The sequence below is a fragment of the Gorilla gorilla genome, chromosome 1, assembly GCF_029281585.2.
Source record: "Gorilla gorilla gorilla isolate KB3781 chromosome 1, NHGRI_mGorGor1-v2.1_pri, whole genome shotgun sequence".
In the NCBI taxonomy this organism is placed as follows: domain Eukaryota; kingdom Metazoa; phylum Chordata; class Mammalia; order Primates; family Hominidae; genus Gorilla; species Gorilla gorilla.
In genome coordinates, this window is record NC_073224.2 from 116,019,079 (window position 1) to 116,034,634 (window position 15,556).

At 36.5% G+C, this 15,556-nt stretch overlaps 1 protein-coding gene across 4 annotated transcripts in view; it reads left to right on the plus strand.

Moving 5' to 3' along the window:
• GPR89A (G protein-coupled receptor 89A) overlaps nt 1-15,556 on the plus strand; it is a 46,029-nt gene that overhangs the window by 10,277 nt on the left and 20,196 nt on the right. For 2 of the 4 annotated variants that reach the window (XM_063697846.1, XM_063697834.1), the window contains exons 4-8: nt 41-144; nt 4,781-4,887; nt 5,340-5,441; nt 12,438-12,558; nt 13,406-13,485. In XM_063697846.1, the coding sequence (XP_063553916.1) occupies nt 98-144; nt 4,781-4,887; nt 5,340-5,441; nt 12,438-12,558; nt 13,406-13,485 (457 nt within the window). In that variant the 5' untranslated portion in view covers nt 41-97. Of the gene's footprint in view, nt 1-40; nt 145-4,780; nt 4,888-5,319; nt 5,442-12,437; nt 12,559-13,405; nt 13,486-15,556 lie in introns of all 4 variants that reach the window. The other 2 variants (XM_063697782.1, XM_063697820.1) reach the window with 2 other exon arrangements.

Sequence of the window (15,556 nt, forward strand, 5' to 3'; positions counted from 1 at the left end):
ACAAGGAAATAACTTCTAGTCTCTATTTGGGTTTTAACAGATATGTCAGTATGTTGTACAGGTGATCTTCTCCGTGACATTTGCATTTTCTTGCACCATGTTTGAGCTCATCATCTTTGAAATCTTAGGAGTATTGAATAGCAGGTGAGTAAGAGTACTGAAAACTCCTCTTGAAGAGTTCTGTGCTACATTCTTTACAGTGGAAAAGCTATTGGATCTCATAACTGAAAAAAAAAAAAAACACTGTGTTAATAGTTCAGTTTCAGTAACTGCAATGATCACAACAGATATGGGTCACAGCCACCTAATAGCTGGTTTGATAAAGATTATGAGATACCAGGAAACAAAAGATCTGACCGTTAACTCTGAAGAACTCATTGGAGTGAGGCTGTGAAGCCGCAGTCTAGGCTTCACTCCTAGAAGCTTTATTTTTCCAGGACTGCTCGCTGACTGAATCCCAGTAACAGCCCTTCACATTGTTCTGCTGATTGAAAATCTCTACCTGAAAAGATTAGAATTCCTCAGAGCTACTTTAATGATCTCTCTGAAGACCGAAACTCCAGTTCTTACTTAACTTAGTTATTTTTATTGATTTTACAGTCATGGTCAAGTTTGGTTGAATTTAAAGTGTTTCTTAAAACACTTTTTAAAAATAACTCTTTACTCCCCTCCAAATAATAGACTTGTTAGTTTATTAGATAGTCTATCCAAAATATTTCTTGCTTGTTAATCTGCAAGCTTGAGTATGTTTTTAGGCCAGCATTTATATGTAGGGTTCATCAACTATGCTATGCAGACTTTGTTGTGCTTTTTTATCACCACCTGGAAAAACCTTTTAGGAGTAAAGCAGTCTTTCACTCTAAAGTTAGGATTCAGTGCCAAGGTAAGTTCATTATAGACCCCTGGCACTTGAGACTTGTAGAGAGACTATACTCTCAAATCCTTTGATAATCAGAGTTGAAAATGAAATTTAAATTAAAAAGAAAAACTTACTATACAGATGGTTAATCACAAAACATTGAAAGGTTAAAAAAAGAGAGAGGGGCCAGACACAGTGGCTCACGCCTATAATCCTAGCACTTTGGGAGGCTGAGGCAGGAGGATCACTTAAGTGCAGGGGTTCAAGACCAGCCTGGGCAACAAACTGAGACCCTGTCTCTACAAAAAAATAAAAAAAATTAGCAGAGTGTGGTAGTACACGTCTGTAGTCCCAGCTACCCTGGAGGCTGAAGCAGGAGGATCCCTTGAGCCCAGGAGTTTGAGGATATGCAGTGAGCTGTGATCACTGGACAAGACAATGAGACCCCATCTCTTAAAAAAAAGAGTGAGAGAGAGAGAATCAGAGTTGATAATAATGGTCTCTTGATAGAACAATGAATAACATGTATTATGGTAAAATAGAAGTGTTTTCTGATTCTCCTGCTTTTAAACTTTAATAATCCAAACCTTGGCCGGGTGCGGTGGCTCACGCCTGTAATCCCAGCACTTTGGGAGGCTGAGGCGGGTGGATCACAAGGTCAGGAGATCAAGACCATCCTGGCTAACATGGTGAAACCCCGTCTCTACTAAAAATACAAAAAATTAGCTGGCCATGGTGGTGGGCGCCTGTAGTCCCAGCTACTTGGGGGGCTGAGGCAGGAGAATGGCCTGAACCCAGGAGGCAGAGCTTGCAGTGAGCCGAGATTGTGCCACTGCACTCCAGCCTGGGCGACAGAGCAAGACTCCATCTCAAAAAAATAAATAAATAAAAAATAATCCAAACCTTTTCTTGGATGAGCTAGATATAGATCCTGTGACTATAGAGAATAGACAGATATTATTTTACATAATGGTTATTAAATTTTATTATCACAACCTGCATCTTTCACTGCTATTTAAGCAGGGGTTGGCAGACTTTCTTCTGTAAAGGGCCAGATAGTAAATATTTTAGGTTTCTGTGGACCAGAAGATTTCTATCACAAGTACTCAGCTCTGCTGTTGTAGAGCGAAAGCAGTCATAGGCAATATATAAACAAACGAGCATGGCCATGCTCCAATAAACTCAATTTGTAAAAGCAGGTGGCTGTGAGGCCATAGTTTGCCAGCTACTCATCTAAATATTGATACAGAGGATTCAGATATTCTAAAGCTATAGTTACTGTTTTTGGTAGATGATGTCCCCCAACTTTTAACTTATAGTTAATAACCCTTATAGTAAGAAACATCTGTCATACTATGGTGTATGTTTCTTAAATTTCTTAATTAGTTAAAGAGGATAAGAAGTAGCATTGCTAAAATCTGGTTTTTCTTTGTGTGCTATATAGAGGATTGGGTTTGTTCAGTCTGAGACGTATCTTCAGTTATACCTGTTTTTTCATGCTAATGTTTCACCCAATTATGGAACACAAATATGAACCTTGATGATGTATAACTGTCCATTGACTGGACTCAGAATCGTTTTGAAAAGAGAATCTTGGCCAGAATATTCCTTTGACTCACCTTTGAGCAGAGATCATATGACTTCCTATTCAAATATGTAATCTTGTTGGGATCCTTAGTTTTTTCAAGAGAATGTCACTTTACTCTCAGCTCAAAAGACTAGTTAAAACATGTGGTTCACTTTTAATAGGCAGTCCATACTGCCAATTAAAGTTGCACTTGTTATTTCAAACCCACTGCTTCCCAAAATCTTTCAGAAGCTTAGCTGAAATACTATGTAGTATTGCCTGGAGGATGTGCAGCTTGTTTCTTTCTCTAAATGTTCTAAAGTAGGTTAGCCTAGAGGAGCAAAAAGCTGTCAATGTATCTAGTCTAAATGGTATTCACTCCCTGTAGGGTAGCTTTTACTGAATGGCTCTTTGTTTCATGATGCCTGCCATCTGTACTAAGGAAGGAACAATAAGAAACAGCCCTCTGAAACATATTTCTCTTGAAAGGATGTTGTTGATGACACTGTTAATTGCCTTTGCATTTTCTTTATGAAATCTTTGAAGAAATTTCATTGTAATCTTGTTAATAATTCAGTAACAATAAATGATAATTATGCTTCCTTTGAGGAATTAATTTTTATTTTCTTACAGACATGATGATTTTATCTAACTGATCAAATTTTTTATTTCACATTGACCATTAGAAAACTTAAAGCTAAATTTATGACCTACCCATAGCAACTTTCTAGAATTGTATTTTATAATAGCCATCAGGCTTGGCCCAATATTTTACCTGTTACCATTGTTGTTCATATTTCCTTATAGTTCATTTCATCATCCTGTATTTTATTTATCTTTGTAAGCCATTTAACCACTTAGGCCTTTTTTGAAACAAGGCTTAAGTAAGTTTAAAATCAGTAAATACAAAGGACACCATCAAGAAAGTGAACCAACATTCCAAAAACAAGAGAAAATTTTTATAAATTACCTATCTGATAATGGACTGGGACTCGTATCTAGAATATATAAAGAATTCTTGTAGTTTAATAATATAATACAATTAAAAAATGAATAAAGGATCTGAATAGGCATTTCTCCAAAGATGATATACAAATGGCCAGTAAGCACATATGAATGGATGCCCAATACCATTAGCCATCAAGGAAATGCAAATCAAAACCACAATGAGATACCACTTCACACCAACTAAAATGGCTATAACCAAAAAAAAAAAAAACAGAAAATAACAAGTGTTGGCGAGGCTGAGGAGAAACTGGAACTCTCATACACTCCTGAGGAAAATGTAAAATGATGCAGCCACATTGGGAAACAGTGGGAGTGCCTAAAAGATTAAATATAGATTTATCATATGACCCAACAATTCCACTCCATTTCTACCTAAAGAGAAATGAAAACATACGTCCACACCAAAATGTATACACACACATTCATAGCATCTCTATTTATAATAGCTAAAAACAACCCAAATGTCCTCAATTAATGAATGCAGAAACAAAATATAATATATCCATATAATGGGATGAATATTGTTCAACCATAAAAGGAATTATTGATAGATACTACAACATGGATGAACCTTGCAAACATTATGGTAAGTAAAAGAAGCCAGTCACAAAAGATTACATATTGGTGGTTTCCTAGAAACAGAAAGTATATTGACGGTTTCCTAGAGCTGAGGAGATTGGGGAGAAACAGGGAGTGACTGCTAATGGGTACAGGGTTTCTTTATGGCGTAATGAAAATGTTCTAAAATTGATTTAGGTGATGGTTGCACAACTCTTGAGTATACAAAAACCATTGAATTGTACACTTTAAATGGGTAAATTATATCTCATTAAAACTGTTATAAAAAGTGCTAACAAAAAGTTTTAATAAATAAAGTACATCTTATAAACTAATAAAAGTAATTCATGCAAATCAGGTGTTTATATCAAGAGTACAAAAGAAATATTTTTGAGTATAACATATATTACTGTTAACATTTATTTTCCTTTAATTCTTACATTGGAATGAGATTCCTAGGGGTGGGTAAAACAATAGTCATTCTACCAGCAATGGCATATGTTGATACATGTTAATGGTATCTGTTGCCTATGAATATATCAAAAACATAAACATTCTTATTTTAATATATGAAATTCTTAAGATGGTAAGATGGTCATATATACCTTTCAAAAATTTGTATTTTTTAATCTCTACAAATGAGTAGATTTTAAGAGCCTAGTAGGCTGATTAGATAGGATATATTCAATATTGAGTCCAAAGAGCAAAAGGACCCTTTGGAAGACTAAAGAGAAAGAAAGTTGCTGCCCTCTCTTCCTCCCAGTGACAGTCTTTGGCATTTATTTCAGCTCCCGTTATTTTCACTGGAAAATGAACCTGTGTGTAATTCTGCTGATCCTGGTTTTCATGGTGCCTTTTTACATTGGCTATTTTATTGTGAGCAATATCCGACTACGTAAGTATTTTACCCTCTCAGTCAGCGTATAGATTGAGATGAGTATTTGAGGGGACTTAAATTGTGGATAGCTTCATTTCTACATTAACTTTCAGTAGCTACCGCTATTTGAGGATACCTCACACACAACAACTTAAAAATAAATATAAAATAAATATTGAATGAATTGGCACAAAATAAATATTGAATGAATGATTAGGTTATTTGTTCTGCCACAGCTTTATTTTTCTACCTATTAATAATGTCTCCTTTAGTTCATCCCACACCTTAAATTCAGCTAAATTTCTCTTACGATGGTAAGGATGCTTTCACTAAAAATTATGCTGTTCATCAGTCATTTGCCAAGTGAATTAGCAGCCAAATATTAGTTAGCATTATCTTATATTTTTAAATAGAGCAAGCTCTTTAACCTATATCTGTTTTTCGTAACAGTTTTGTCTCCTCTGTCTCAGTGCATAAACAACGACTGCTTTTTTCCTGTCTCTTATGGCTGACCTTTATGTATTTCTTCTGGAAACTAGGAGATCCCTTTCCCATTCTCAGCCCAAAACATGGTGAGTATATATAGGAGGGCAGAGGAAGTGGGGGGAGAAGAATTGTTTAATTTTCTGATTTCAAAAACAATTAATTAAATTTCTTGGGGAAAAAATGTATTTGGGGAAATAATTTATTAATTCACAGGTTCTTGGGATTTGGAAAAAAATTTTTCTGATTGAGGAGGATAGCAAGCTATTTCTCTGAAAAATGTCTGATTTTGAACCACATTTTCTTCTTCATTCTAAGAGATAACTAATGCTGGTTTTGGACCTCACTTCTATCATTCTAGAGTAGGAATTTTTGACCTTCATTTACTGAATATACTTAAAGGGTATAAGGAAAGAGAACAGTGTCTAACTCATATTGTATATGGAACTACAGGAATATATTTGTATGTGTATTTGGAGGTAAGGTATCAATAAACTTTTATCAGATTTGGGTAGCAGATTTGGGTCTGTGACCCAAAAGGTAAACGGCCACTGCTTAAGTGATGATAAAGATACATTAGGGAAGCATATGTATTTGAGGAAAGGTGACATAAAACACCCACAATTAGTAGATAAAGAAAAGCTTTCCAAGAATCGGTGTCTCCCCTCTAACAAAAAAAGTTTATTTTAAAACAAGAAATTTGGCAGAGCCCTAATTTTTAAGCTAAAAACAATGAACAAAAGTACCTCAGCTAACAAGTCCTTCCAGAACTATTTCAGAAGTATGCATGAATCTATCTAAAAAGATTAGAGAATCTATCTAAAAAGATTAGAGAGCCCATCTGTAATAAATATACTACAGGTTTCATGCTGGAACCTTTTTAAAAATATATATATATACACCTCTTTATTCACCATCCTGCCGTACCTATTATTAGGCTTCTTATTGCAGAAAACAGAATCTACTGTAACTAATTTAAAGCAGAAAGTGATTAATTATACAGTATCAGGCAATTTATAGACTTTCTAGGAAAGTAGGGATGCAAAGCTTAACTGCTATATAGTGAAGAGAAATACCCAACTATGCCACAATACTAAACTAGAAAACTTCACTGAAGTTATCACCTGCCACTCAGGGTCTATGATATCAGGGACCTCAGTCCCAGCTGTTTGAGCTCCTAAGTGCTATCACCACCCCTACACTGTTCATTTCTGCATCTGAGGCCTCACATGGGCCTGGTTTTTTGGTGAAACCTAGGTAATATTTAAAACCTTAGCCTCAAGGAAGTCTAAGGCGCTTTTGGCTTTCTAAACTCTGTAGTACCAAAACAAATGCTGGAAAAGGATATTGGAATTAATGTTGAATGAGCCAGTGTCTATTATAGAATCTGCCATACCTCCCACACACCCTTCCATGTATACTGATTGCCTATAGCAGGAATTTCGGGAGAGAGAGGTTACGAGACTCTCCTGCAGTAAGATCAGAGAAGATACGCAGTTTTGAAAAGCATATGCAATACCATAAATAGTTGTGTATTTTTAAAATAAGAATAACTTTCAAAATTTCAAATAACGTTAAAGGCCGGAAAACTTAACATAACACCAGCCTACCAAAAACATTCAAACTCTTAGGTGGCGTATGAGACCTTTCATGACCTGGCTGCTGCTCTCTATACATGTTGCATTCTCCAGTCCTGTGAAATTATTTCAAGTTTCTTTTTTTTTTTTTCTTTTTGAGACAGGTCTCACTCTCACCCAGGCTGGAGTGCAGTGGCATGATCTTGTCTCACTGCAACCTCCGACTCCCAGGCTCAAGTGATCCTCCTACCTCAGCCTCCTGAGTAATGGGGACTATGGGCGCATGCCACCATACCCGGCTAATTTTGGTATTTTTTCATAGAGATGGGGTTTCTCCACGTTGCTCAGGATGGTCTCGAACTCCTGAGCTCAGGGGATCGACCCACCTCAGCTTCCCAAAGTGCTGGGATTACAAGTATGAGCCACCACACCCAGCCTCAAGTTTCTAGAGCTGTTCTATCAGCCTCGACAATCCTTCACCAACCCTGTCTACCTAGAAAATGCCTATTTATCCTTTCTAGATTCAACTGTTGTCAATTCCTTTAGGAAGATTTTCCTGGCCATCATTAGGAGATATTAATTGCTACCGTCTCAAGGTATCTATATCATCTATAAAACTTAAAATTTCATGTTTCCTTTTCTAACTTCCTCATCAACCTACGGGCTCCCTGAGGTCAGAAAACTGCATGTTATTTGTCTTTGTATCCCTAGTGCCTAGTGTGGAAACTGACACATAACAAGTGTTTAATACATGTTCTTTGAATCAGTGAATGGAAGAAAATTGAGTCTTTCCAAAGTGGTAGATGAGTTTACTACTTTAACACTCTGGATAGGAATTTAGGAAATGCTAATGTGATCAGCATGCCTATGTCAATGGTCAACGAAGGGAACGACTTGCACTAAAGAGTCCTGGTAGTGTAGTTCTCATATAAACCTATTTCAAAGAAACCCACAGACAGACACATTTATCTGTGATGGTAGAAGTCAGAGAGAAGAGTTAGAAAAGGCCCCCAGGGCTGCTGACAGGGCAAATACAGTCTCACATGCACTACAAAGACCCGACTCTGACACCTTTCTCCAGCTTTCTCCTGTGTGCATTCAGCTCACATGATCAGTGCAGCCAGGCCACACCAGAGGGAAGATGAAGGCCATTGTATCTATTGTCCTTTCATCCACCCCTTTTTCTAAATTCTATGGGATTACCCTGAAAAGGACACTGAGGGAGAAAGCTAGGGAGATAGTTTGTTTTATTCTTTCCATTGTACTCCAATAGGCATTACAGTTTTATGCCTGAATGTTCAGGTATCTTAATTTATTTAACCCTCTAAGATAAGTAAGGAGGAAGAAAAGTTTAGGTAGTAGCTGAGAAGCAACCAGCCTTACACTGCCTTCTTAGAGCTTTCCCAGGACTGTCCCAACAACCAGTATGGTTGTTTATTGCTGTGGTGACCACAAAAAAATGGGCTGGGCAGGTTGGCTCACCCCTATAATCCCAGCACTTTGGGAGGCCAAGGCAGGGATATCACTTGAGGCCAGGAGTTAGAGACCAGCCTGGCCAACATGGCAAAACCCCGTCTGTACTAAAAATAGAAAAATTAGCCAGGCATGGTGGCGCATGCCTGTAATCCCAGCTACTCCCCGGAGGCCGGAGACACAAGAATTGCTCAAACCCAGGAGGCTGAGGTTGCAGTGAGCTGAGATCGTGCCACTCCCCTCCAGCCTGGGCGACAGAGCGAGACTCTCAAAAAAAAAAAAAAAAAGATAAGACCAATCCTTATGTAAAATGAAAAAAAAAAAAATATGTAAAAGTCCTTCTTGTGCGGTGTCTGAACCAACCTTGGAATGTCCTTAGTGGGAAAGAGTAAGAGAGATTACAAAAGACTGTAAGGAATCTGTGTGAGCAGGTGGCAAAGGTGAGATGATCTTCTGCTAGTCTCCTTATTCATCTGACTTTCCATGTATTAACTGCTAAATGGGGATAATGATGACTGACTCCTACTTCATAGAAATGCTGAGATTAAGTGAATAGTATCTACAAAGTACTTTAAACCAGAAAAAGATATGTAATAAAAGGACAAAGACACCATGTTAAAAGGAATAAAGGTAGAAGGGGAATTTTTTCAGTTTTTCAAATTTAATAACCCACATTAATCTCTTGGATTTTTTATGTTACTGAGTGATATTATAGTCAACAAACATTTGTTAAACACCTCATATGTGCCAAGCAGTAAGGAAAACAAAGATCAATAAGAAATGATGTCTTCTTGTAAAGGGGTTGCAAATTCAAGAGGTATACGGCAAGTAGAATAACAGAATTTAGGTGAGGATTTATTCGTTCATTTAGCATTACACAAATATTTATTGAGCATCTACTTTATATAAATTAAGCACTGGAAATAAACCACAAATGAAACAAACTTAGTTTCTGCCCCCCTGAAATTTATAGTCTTGTGGGTGGAACTAGACAATAAAGAGGTAAATATATAAATAAATAATTGCCAATTGTGATCGTTGTCATCAAGGAGTGAACAGGTTGCTGTGATAGAGAAAAATGCCGATAATGTAGTGCAAACAGTTAGATCCACCCTTTCTGAGACAGGGATATTTAAGCTGAGATTTAAAGGACAAGACCAAAGGAAGACCCAGCAAGAAGGCACAAGAGACATCATGTAAAGCCCTGAGGCAGAAAGACCTTGGTGTATTCAAGGAAAGGCAAGAGATAGAATGGAAAGTAATCATATAGTGTATAGATTTTATTGTTAGGGTGATTATGTCATTTTCTAAGACAGGTAATGCAGAAGAAGGAACAAGTTGAGGGGAAAGATAATTTTAGTTTGGTATATGCTGAATTTGAGTTACTTATGCATATCCAGGTGATGTTAAATAAGCAATTGGATGTACAAATCAGGAGCTTAGGGAAAAGGTGTACATGTATCAGTCCTCATAGAGATGACTCCAGGAATCTAAACAACTAGAAATCATCAACTAAATGCCATTAGGTGAAGCTGGGGAAATTGGTGAGATCACCTAAGCAAAAAATGTGTATACTGAAATGAAAGTGAGAACTCTGGTCCAGACAGAGCAAGAAGTGACCAAGAAAAAGCAATTAGAGAAGTAAAAGGGAAAACCTAGGGAAATGGTGTTGTGGAAGCCAAGAAGATAAAATAATTTTAAACAAAAATGATTCAATGTCATAAAAGAGCCAATGAAACAAGGATTGGAAAATGTTGAATTTTGCAACCAGGGGAAAACTTATTACCTTAGTGTCATAGTGGTTAAAGCCCAGACTCTGGAGCTAGACTGCACTTGAATCCTGACTCTGCCCCTTTTATCTGTGTGGCCTTAACTAAGTTACTTAACCTCTCTGTGCCTCCATTTCTTCATCTGTAAAATTAGGTTTTCAATAATATCTACCTCATAGGATTGTTATGAGGGTTAAATGAATTAGAACATGTGAAATGCTTAGAACAGTGCCTAGTCATAGCAGGTGCTTGGCGAATATTACCTATTATATTGCCATTACAATTATTAGTGAAAGTAATTTCATTCAATAGAGAAGAATGGGAAGAAAGCTGGATTGCAGTCAGTTAAGGAATGAACTGGAGGTGAAGAAAAGGTGCCAATAACTATAAACTTCTTTTAAGAAGCCTGGCTATTAAGGAGGAAATAGATGGGGGTTGGTAACTAGAGGTAAACTTGAAGCCAAGAACAGAATTTCTCTTAGAAAAGAGAATTGAAACTAAAGAGAAAGAACTAGCAAAGAAGGAAATATTGAATATACAAGAGAGAGGAGACAGATGATGGAACAAGACTCTGAAAGAGGTGGAAGGGATTGAATACAATCAAAAGTATGGTGACTTCTAGTTCCAAGATGGTGGCATAGGGGCAAGCTGGCTTTGCTTACCCCCCTGGCAGAAAACCAAAAACAAATAGCACCAAGATTATCACTAGCAATATCCCAGAACTCACATATAAGGATGAGACAGTTCCCAGGGCCCAGAGAAGATCAGAAGCACAAATGGAGAAGTCAGCTTTGGATGCTACTTTGTTCTAAGGGAGACAAGTTGGGAGGATGATTGCAGATATATATTCAATGTTATAAAACAGCCCATAAAACAAAGATTGGAAAATGTTGAATTTTGCAACCAGGAGAAAATTCATGACCATAGTGTAGAGTGAAGGTAGTTTGTAGTAGAGTGAAGGTAGTTTATGGCTAATAGCTATGTCTTTTATAATAAGGACATTGGCAAAGGAGAAGGACAAAGGTAGGAAAAATAAAGAGTAACTGCCGAAGACAATGGAGAGAGATGGCTGACCAAGGGCAAGATAAGGATTAGTCAATAGTGTGAGAGCTCTCTTAGGACTGGAGACCATACATTTGTAATGGCTCCAAAATCAGTATGCATTCTGGCAATTTGAGGCAGCGAAACATGGGCACAGGGAAGGCAGAGTGTTAGACTGATCCAGAGTTGGGAATTTGTAGGATTAGCGCTTCAGAAGGAAGATAGTAGGAGATTGAGGCTCCTGGTGATAGAATTTGAAGCCAGCAAGCCTGGAGTCCAAGCTAGGTGAAGAATGGAGAATCAGAAGACCAGAGGTTGCACTGACCTCTAAAACGAGTGTAGTGGAAATAGAAAGACTAGGAATGGAGGCCAGTAGTCAGAAAAGGAATATTGGAATTTTCAGTTTTGAAGCTGACAGAATTCCTGAATTATAGCTCTGGCATTTGACCATAGGAATGGATGGCTGTAGTGAATTCTATCCTAGAAATAGAAAGTGAAAACCAATTAAAACCATTCTTTTTCTGCAATGCCAAACTTACTGAGTTATTCTTCAGCATTGCTTTCTCTCATTTATCCCAAATACTTCAACCAGCAGTATTTATTTTAACTGCTAAGTTGATTTTCAGCATTCTCATGTGATATGAAACAATTGATAATTAGGATACAATTTGTAATCCGAAACTGATGTGTTTGCCTTTGAATTACTCATTCATCTATAAGTTTAGTTCTTTTATTAGATGAATTCTGTGTTTATTGGATGCAAAAAAGAATAAGACAAAAGCAAAAGAGTATCACCTTAGGGGAAATACATATATATCAAAGATAATTAGCACAAAGTAGTTCCTGCTATTTATACTTTTCCAGCAGATTTACTTTTCTTAGTTTTTTTTTTTTTTTGGCTGATGCTTTTACTAAAAGTACTTTGCTTTGTTAGCATTCATGCTACCAAGAGTAAACAATGATTGTTATTTATAATTATTATTGTTATTATTTTACTGCTATCACCCAATAAAAGAGATCACTCTGAAGCATATGGGACAGGAGGAAAATCAGTAAACTTTTAGTATATTTATTATAAATCATCTACACATTAATAATTAAAAGTTGGTTTGTATGAGTTAGTTATGTGTAATGGTTAATGTTTTAAATAATGTTTCCTTTTGCAGTGCAGATGAGAGCCATTTTGTCTATATTACCTGGCATTAATGTGCCTTGATGTTTTTAGGGATCTTATCCATAGAACAGCTCATCAGCCGGGTTGGTGTGATTGGAGTGACTCTCATGGCTCTTCTTTCTGGATTTGGTGCTGTCAACTGCCCATACACTTACATGTCTTACTTCCTCAGGTAACAGAGCGCTTTGCATCCTTTCTTTTTTGCCCCATTACTTCTTGAATACATATGTCATATTATGCCACCATCTTTAAGATTATATATTAGATCTATGACACTGTCTTTTTATTCTTCTCTTCCTCTGTCCCTGTGGGCATTGACCTGGAAATCTTTCTAAATAAGTATTATCACTTGTACGGCTTGCCTTTATTATTTGTCCTACATTCATTTATTTTTTAAATGGCAAATTTCAATCTGACACTCCCCTCCCACTTTTTTAAAGGCACATTTCTAGTGACCAGCAGTATAAACCAACTCCAACTTCAGCAGTTCAGCTCCTCCTAGATATTAACAGAACAGTAGAAGACAATGCCAAGTTAAAAGTGTGCTTAAACATACATCCTAAATGTCACTGAGCTGAGATCATGCCACTGCACTCCAGCCTCGGCGACAGAGCGAGACTCTTTCATAAATAAATGACGGGTTGATGGGTGCAGCAAACCATCATGGCACGTGTATACCTATGTAACAAACCTGCATGTTCTACACATGTATCCCAGAACTTAAAGTATAATAAAAAATAAAATAAAAATATTTAAATATATATATATCTATAAATGTAACTGGATCAAAGCTAAGAAAAACTGTAAGAGAGCTGGGTGAATTCCATTTCCCTGAGATCCCAGAGGATTAGCTATAAGAAATGAGAGCAAAGGCATTTTAGTTTATTATGGTCATTTTACTATTTTCTAGAAAAAAGTAGTAGGTAACAGTTGAAGTCTATGTTTATCTCCAGATACCCTGTATCATGCCCAAGAGTGGGACCCCAAAACATTTTGCTAGCAGTTTGTGCTTTTTGTAGGAATGTGACTGACACAGATATTCTAGCCCTGGAACGGCAACTGCTGCAAACCATGGATATGATCATAAGCAAAAGAAAAGGTAAGATATCAACACTGTAATACATTTGGACTCTCTTACAATTTCTCAACAAGAAAATTTGACTGTGAATTGGTGCTGGCAGGGAATTTTATCTTACTCATTTTTACTGTAAGGTAAAGTACCAGATTTAGTGTTGGCTGGACACAGTGGCTCACACCTGTGATCCCAGCACTTTGGGAGGCCACGACGGGGGGGATCATTTGAGCCCAGAAGTTCGAGACTAGCCTGGGTAACAGTGAGACCCCACCCCTTTAAAATAACAATAAAATTAAAAATATAAAAAAATTTTTTTAAAAGATTTAGTGTTTTTTGTGAAAGAAAATTCAATCTCATTTCTTGAATTTAGATCATTCTCCTTACATAAATTATTAGAATTTTTTTGTTTAATTTTTTAAATTGTAAATTGACAAATTATGGTTGTATATATTTGTGGCATACAAAGTGGAATAATTAAATCAAGCTAATTAACATATCTATCACCTCACATTTTTTTTTTGTGGTGAAAACATTTGAAATTTACTCTCAGTGATTTTGAAATGTGCAGTACATTATTTATTATATTCATCATGCTGTACAGTATGTTGCAAATAAAAAAAAACCTTATTCCTCCTTGTCTAACTGAAGCTTTGTACCCTTTGACCATTATCTCTCCATTCCTCCCACCCATCCAGCCTCTGGTAACCATCATTCTACCCTCTGCTTCTGTTAAGTTCACTGTTTTAGATTCCACATATAAGTGAGAACATGCAGTATTTGTCTTTCTGTGTCCAACTCATTTTGCTAGCATAGTGCTCTCCAGTTACATTCAAGTTGTCACAAATGAAAGAATTTCCTTCCTTAAGGCTGAATAGTATTCTGTTGTACATGTATGCCATATTTTCTTTATCCATTTTTCTGTTGCTACACATATAGATTGATACCATAACTTGGCTATTGTAAGTAATACTGCAGTGAACATAGGTGTACAGATATCTCTTTGACATTTTACTGATTTCAGATCTTTTGGGTAAATACTAAGAAGTGGGATTGCTGGATCATATGGCAATTCCATTTTCAGTTTTTTTAGGAACCTCCACACTATTTTCCATAGGGTTGTGCTAATTTATATTTCCACCAACAATGTAATAGGGTTTCCTTTTCTCAGCATCCACACCAATGTTATTTATCTTTTGCCCCTTTGATAGTAGTCATTCTGACAGGTATGAGGTGATATCTCATTGTGTCTTAGTTTGCAATTCCTTAATGGCTAGTATGTTAAACATTATTTGATATATCTGTTGGTCATGTGTATGCCTTCCTTTGAGAAATGTCTATTCAGGTTCCTTGCCCATTTAAAAATCAGGTTATTTGTTTTCTTTCTGTAGAATTGTTTGAGGTCCTTATGTATTTTGTATACTAACCCCTTATCAGACATATGGCTTGCAGATATTTTCTCCCAGTCCATAGGTTGTCTCTTCACTCTGTTAATTGTTTTCTTTGTTGTGCAGAAGCTTTTTATTTTGATGTAATCCCATTTGTCTATTTTTGCTTTAATTGCCTGCACTTTGGGGGTTAAATCTAAAAAGTTATTGCTCAGAGCATGATTTGTGTAGTTTTCCCCTGTTTTCTTCTAGTAGTTTTATAGTTTCCAGGCTTAAGTCTTTAGTCCATTTTGAGTTAATCTTTATATATTAAGTGAGAGAAGGGTCCAAATTCATTCTTCTGCAGATGGATATTCAGTTTTCCCATCACCGTTTAGTGAAAAGACCGTCCTTTTCGCAGTGTGTACATGTGGCACCCTTGTCAAAAATCAATTGACCATACATGTGTGGGTTTATTTCTGGGTTCTTTATTCTGTTCCCTTGGTCAATGAGTTTGTGCTTATGCTTGTATCATGCTGTTTTAATTACTATTGCTTTGTAGTATAATATGAAATAAGATAGTATGATGCCTCCAGCTTTGTTCTTTTATTCATGATTGCCTTGGCAATTCAGTTTTTTGTGGTTCCATATGTATTTTAGGATTATTTTTTCTATTTCTATGAAAAATGACATTGGAATTTTGATAGGGATTACATTAAATCTATAGATTG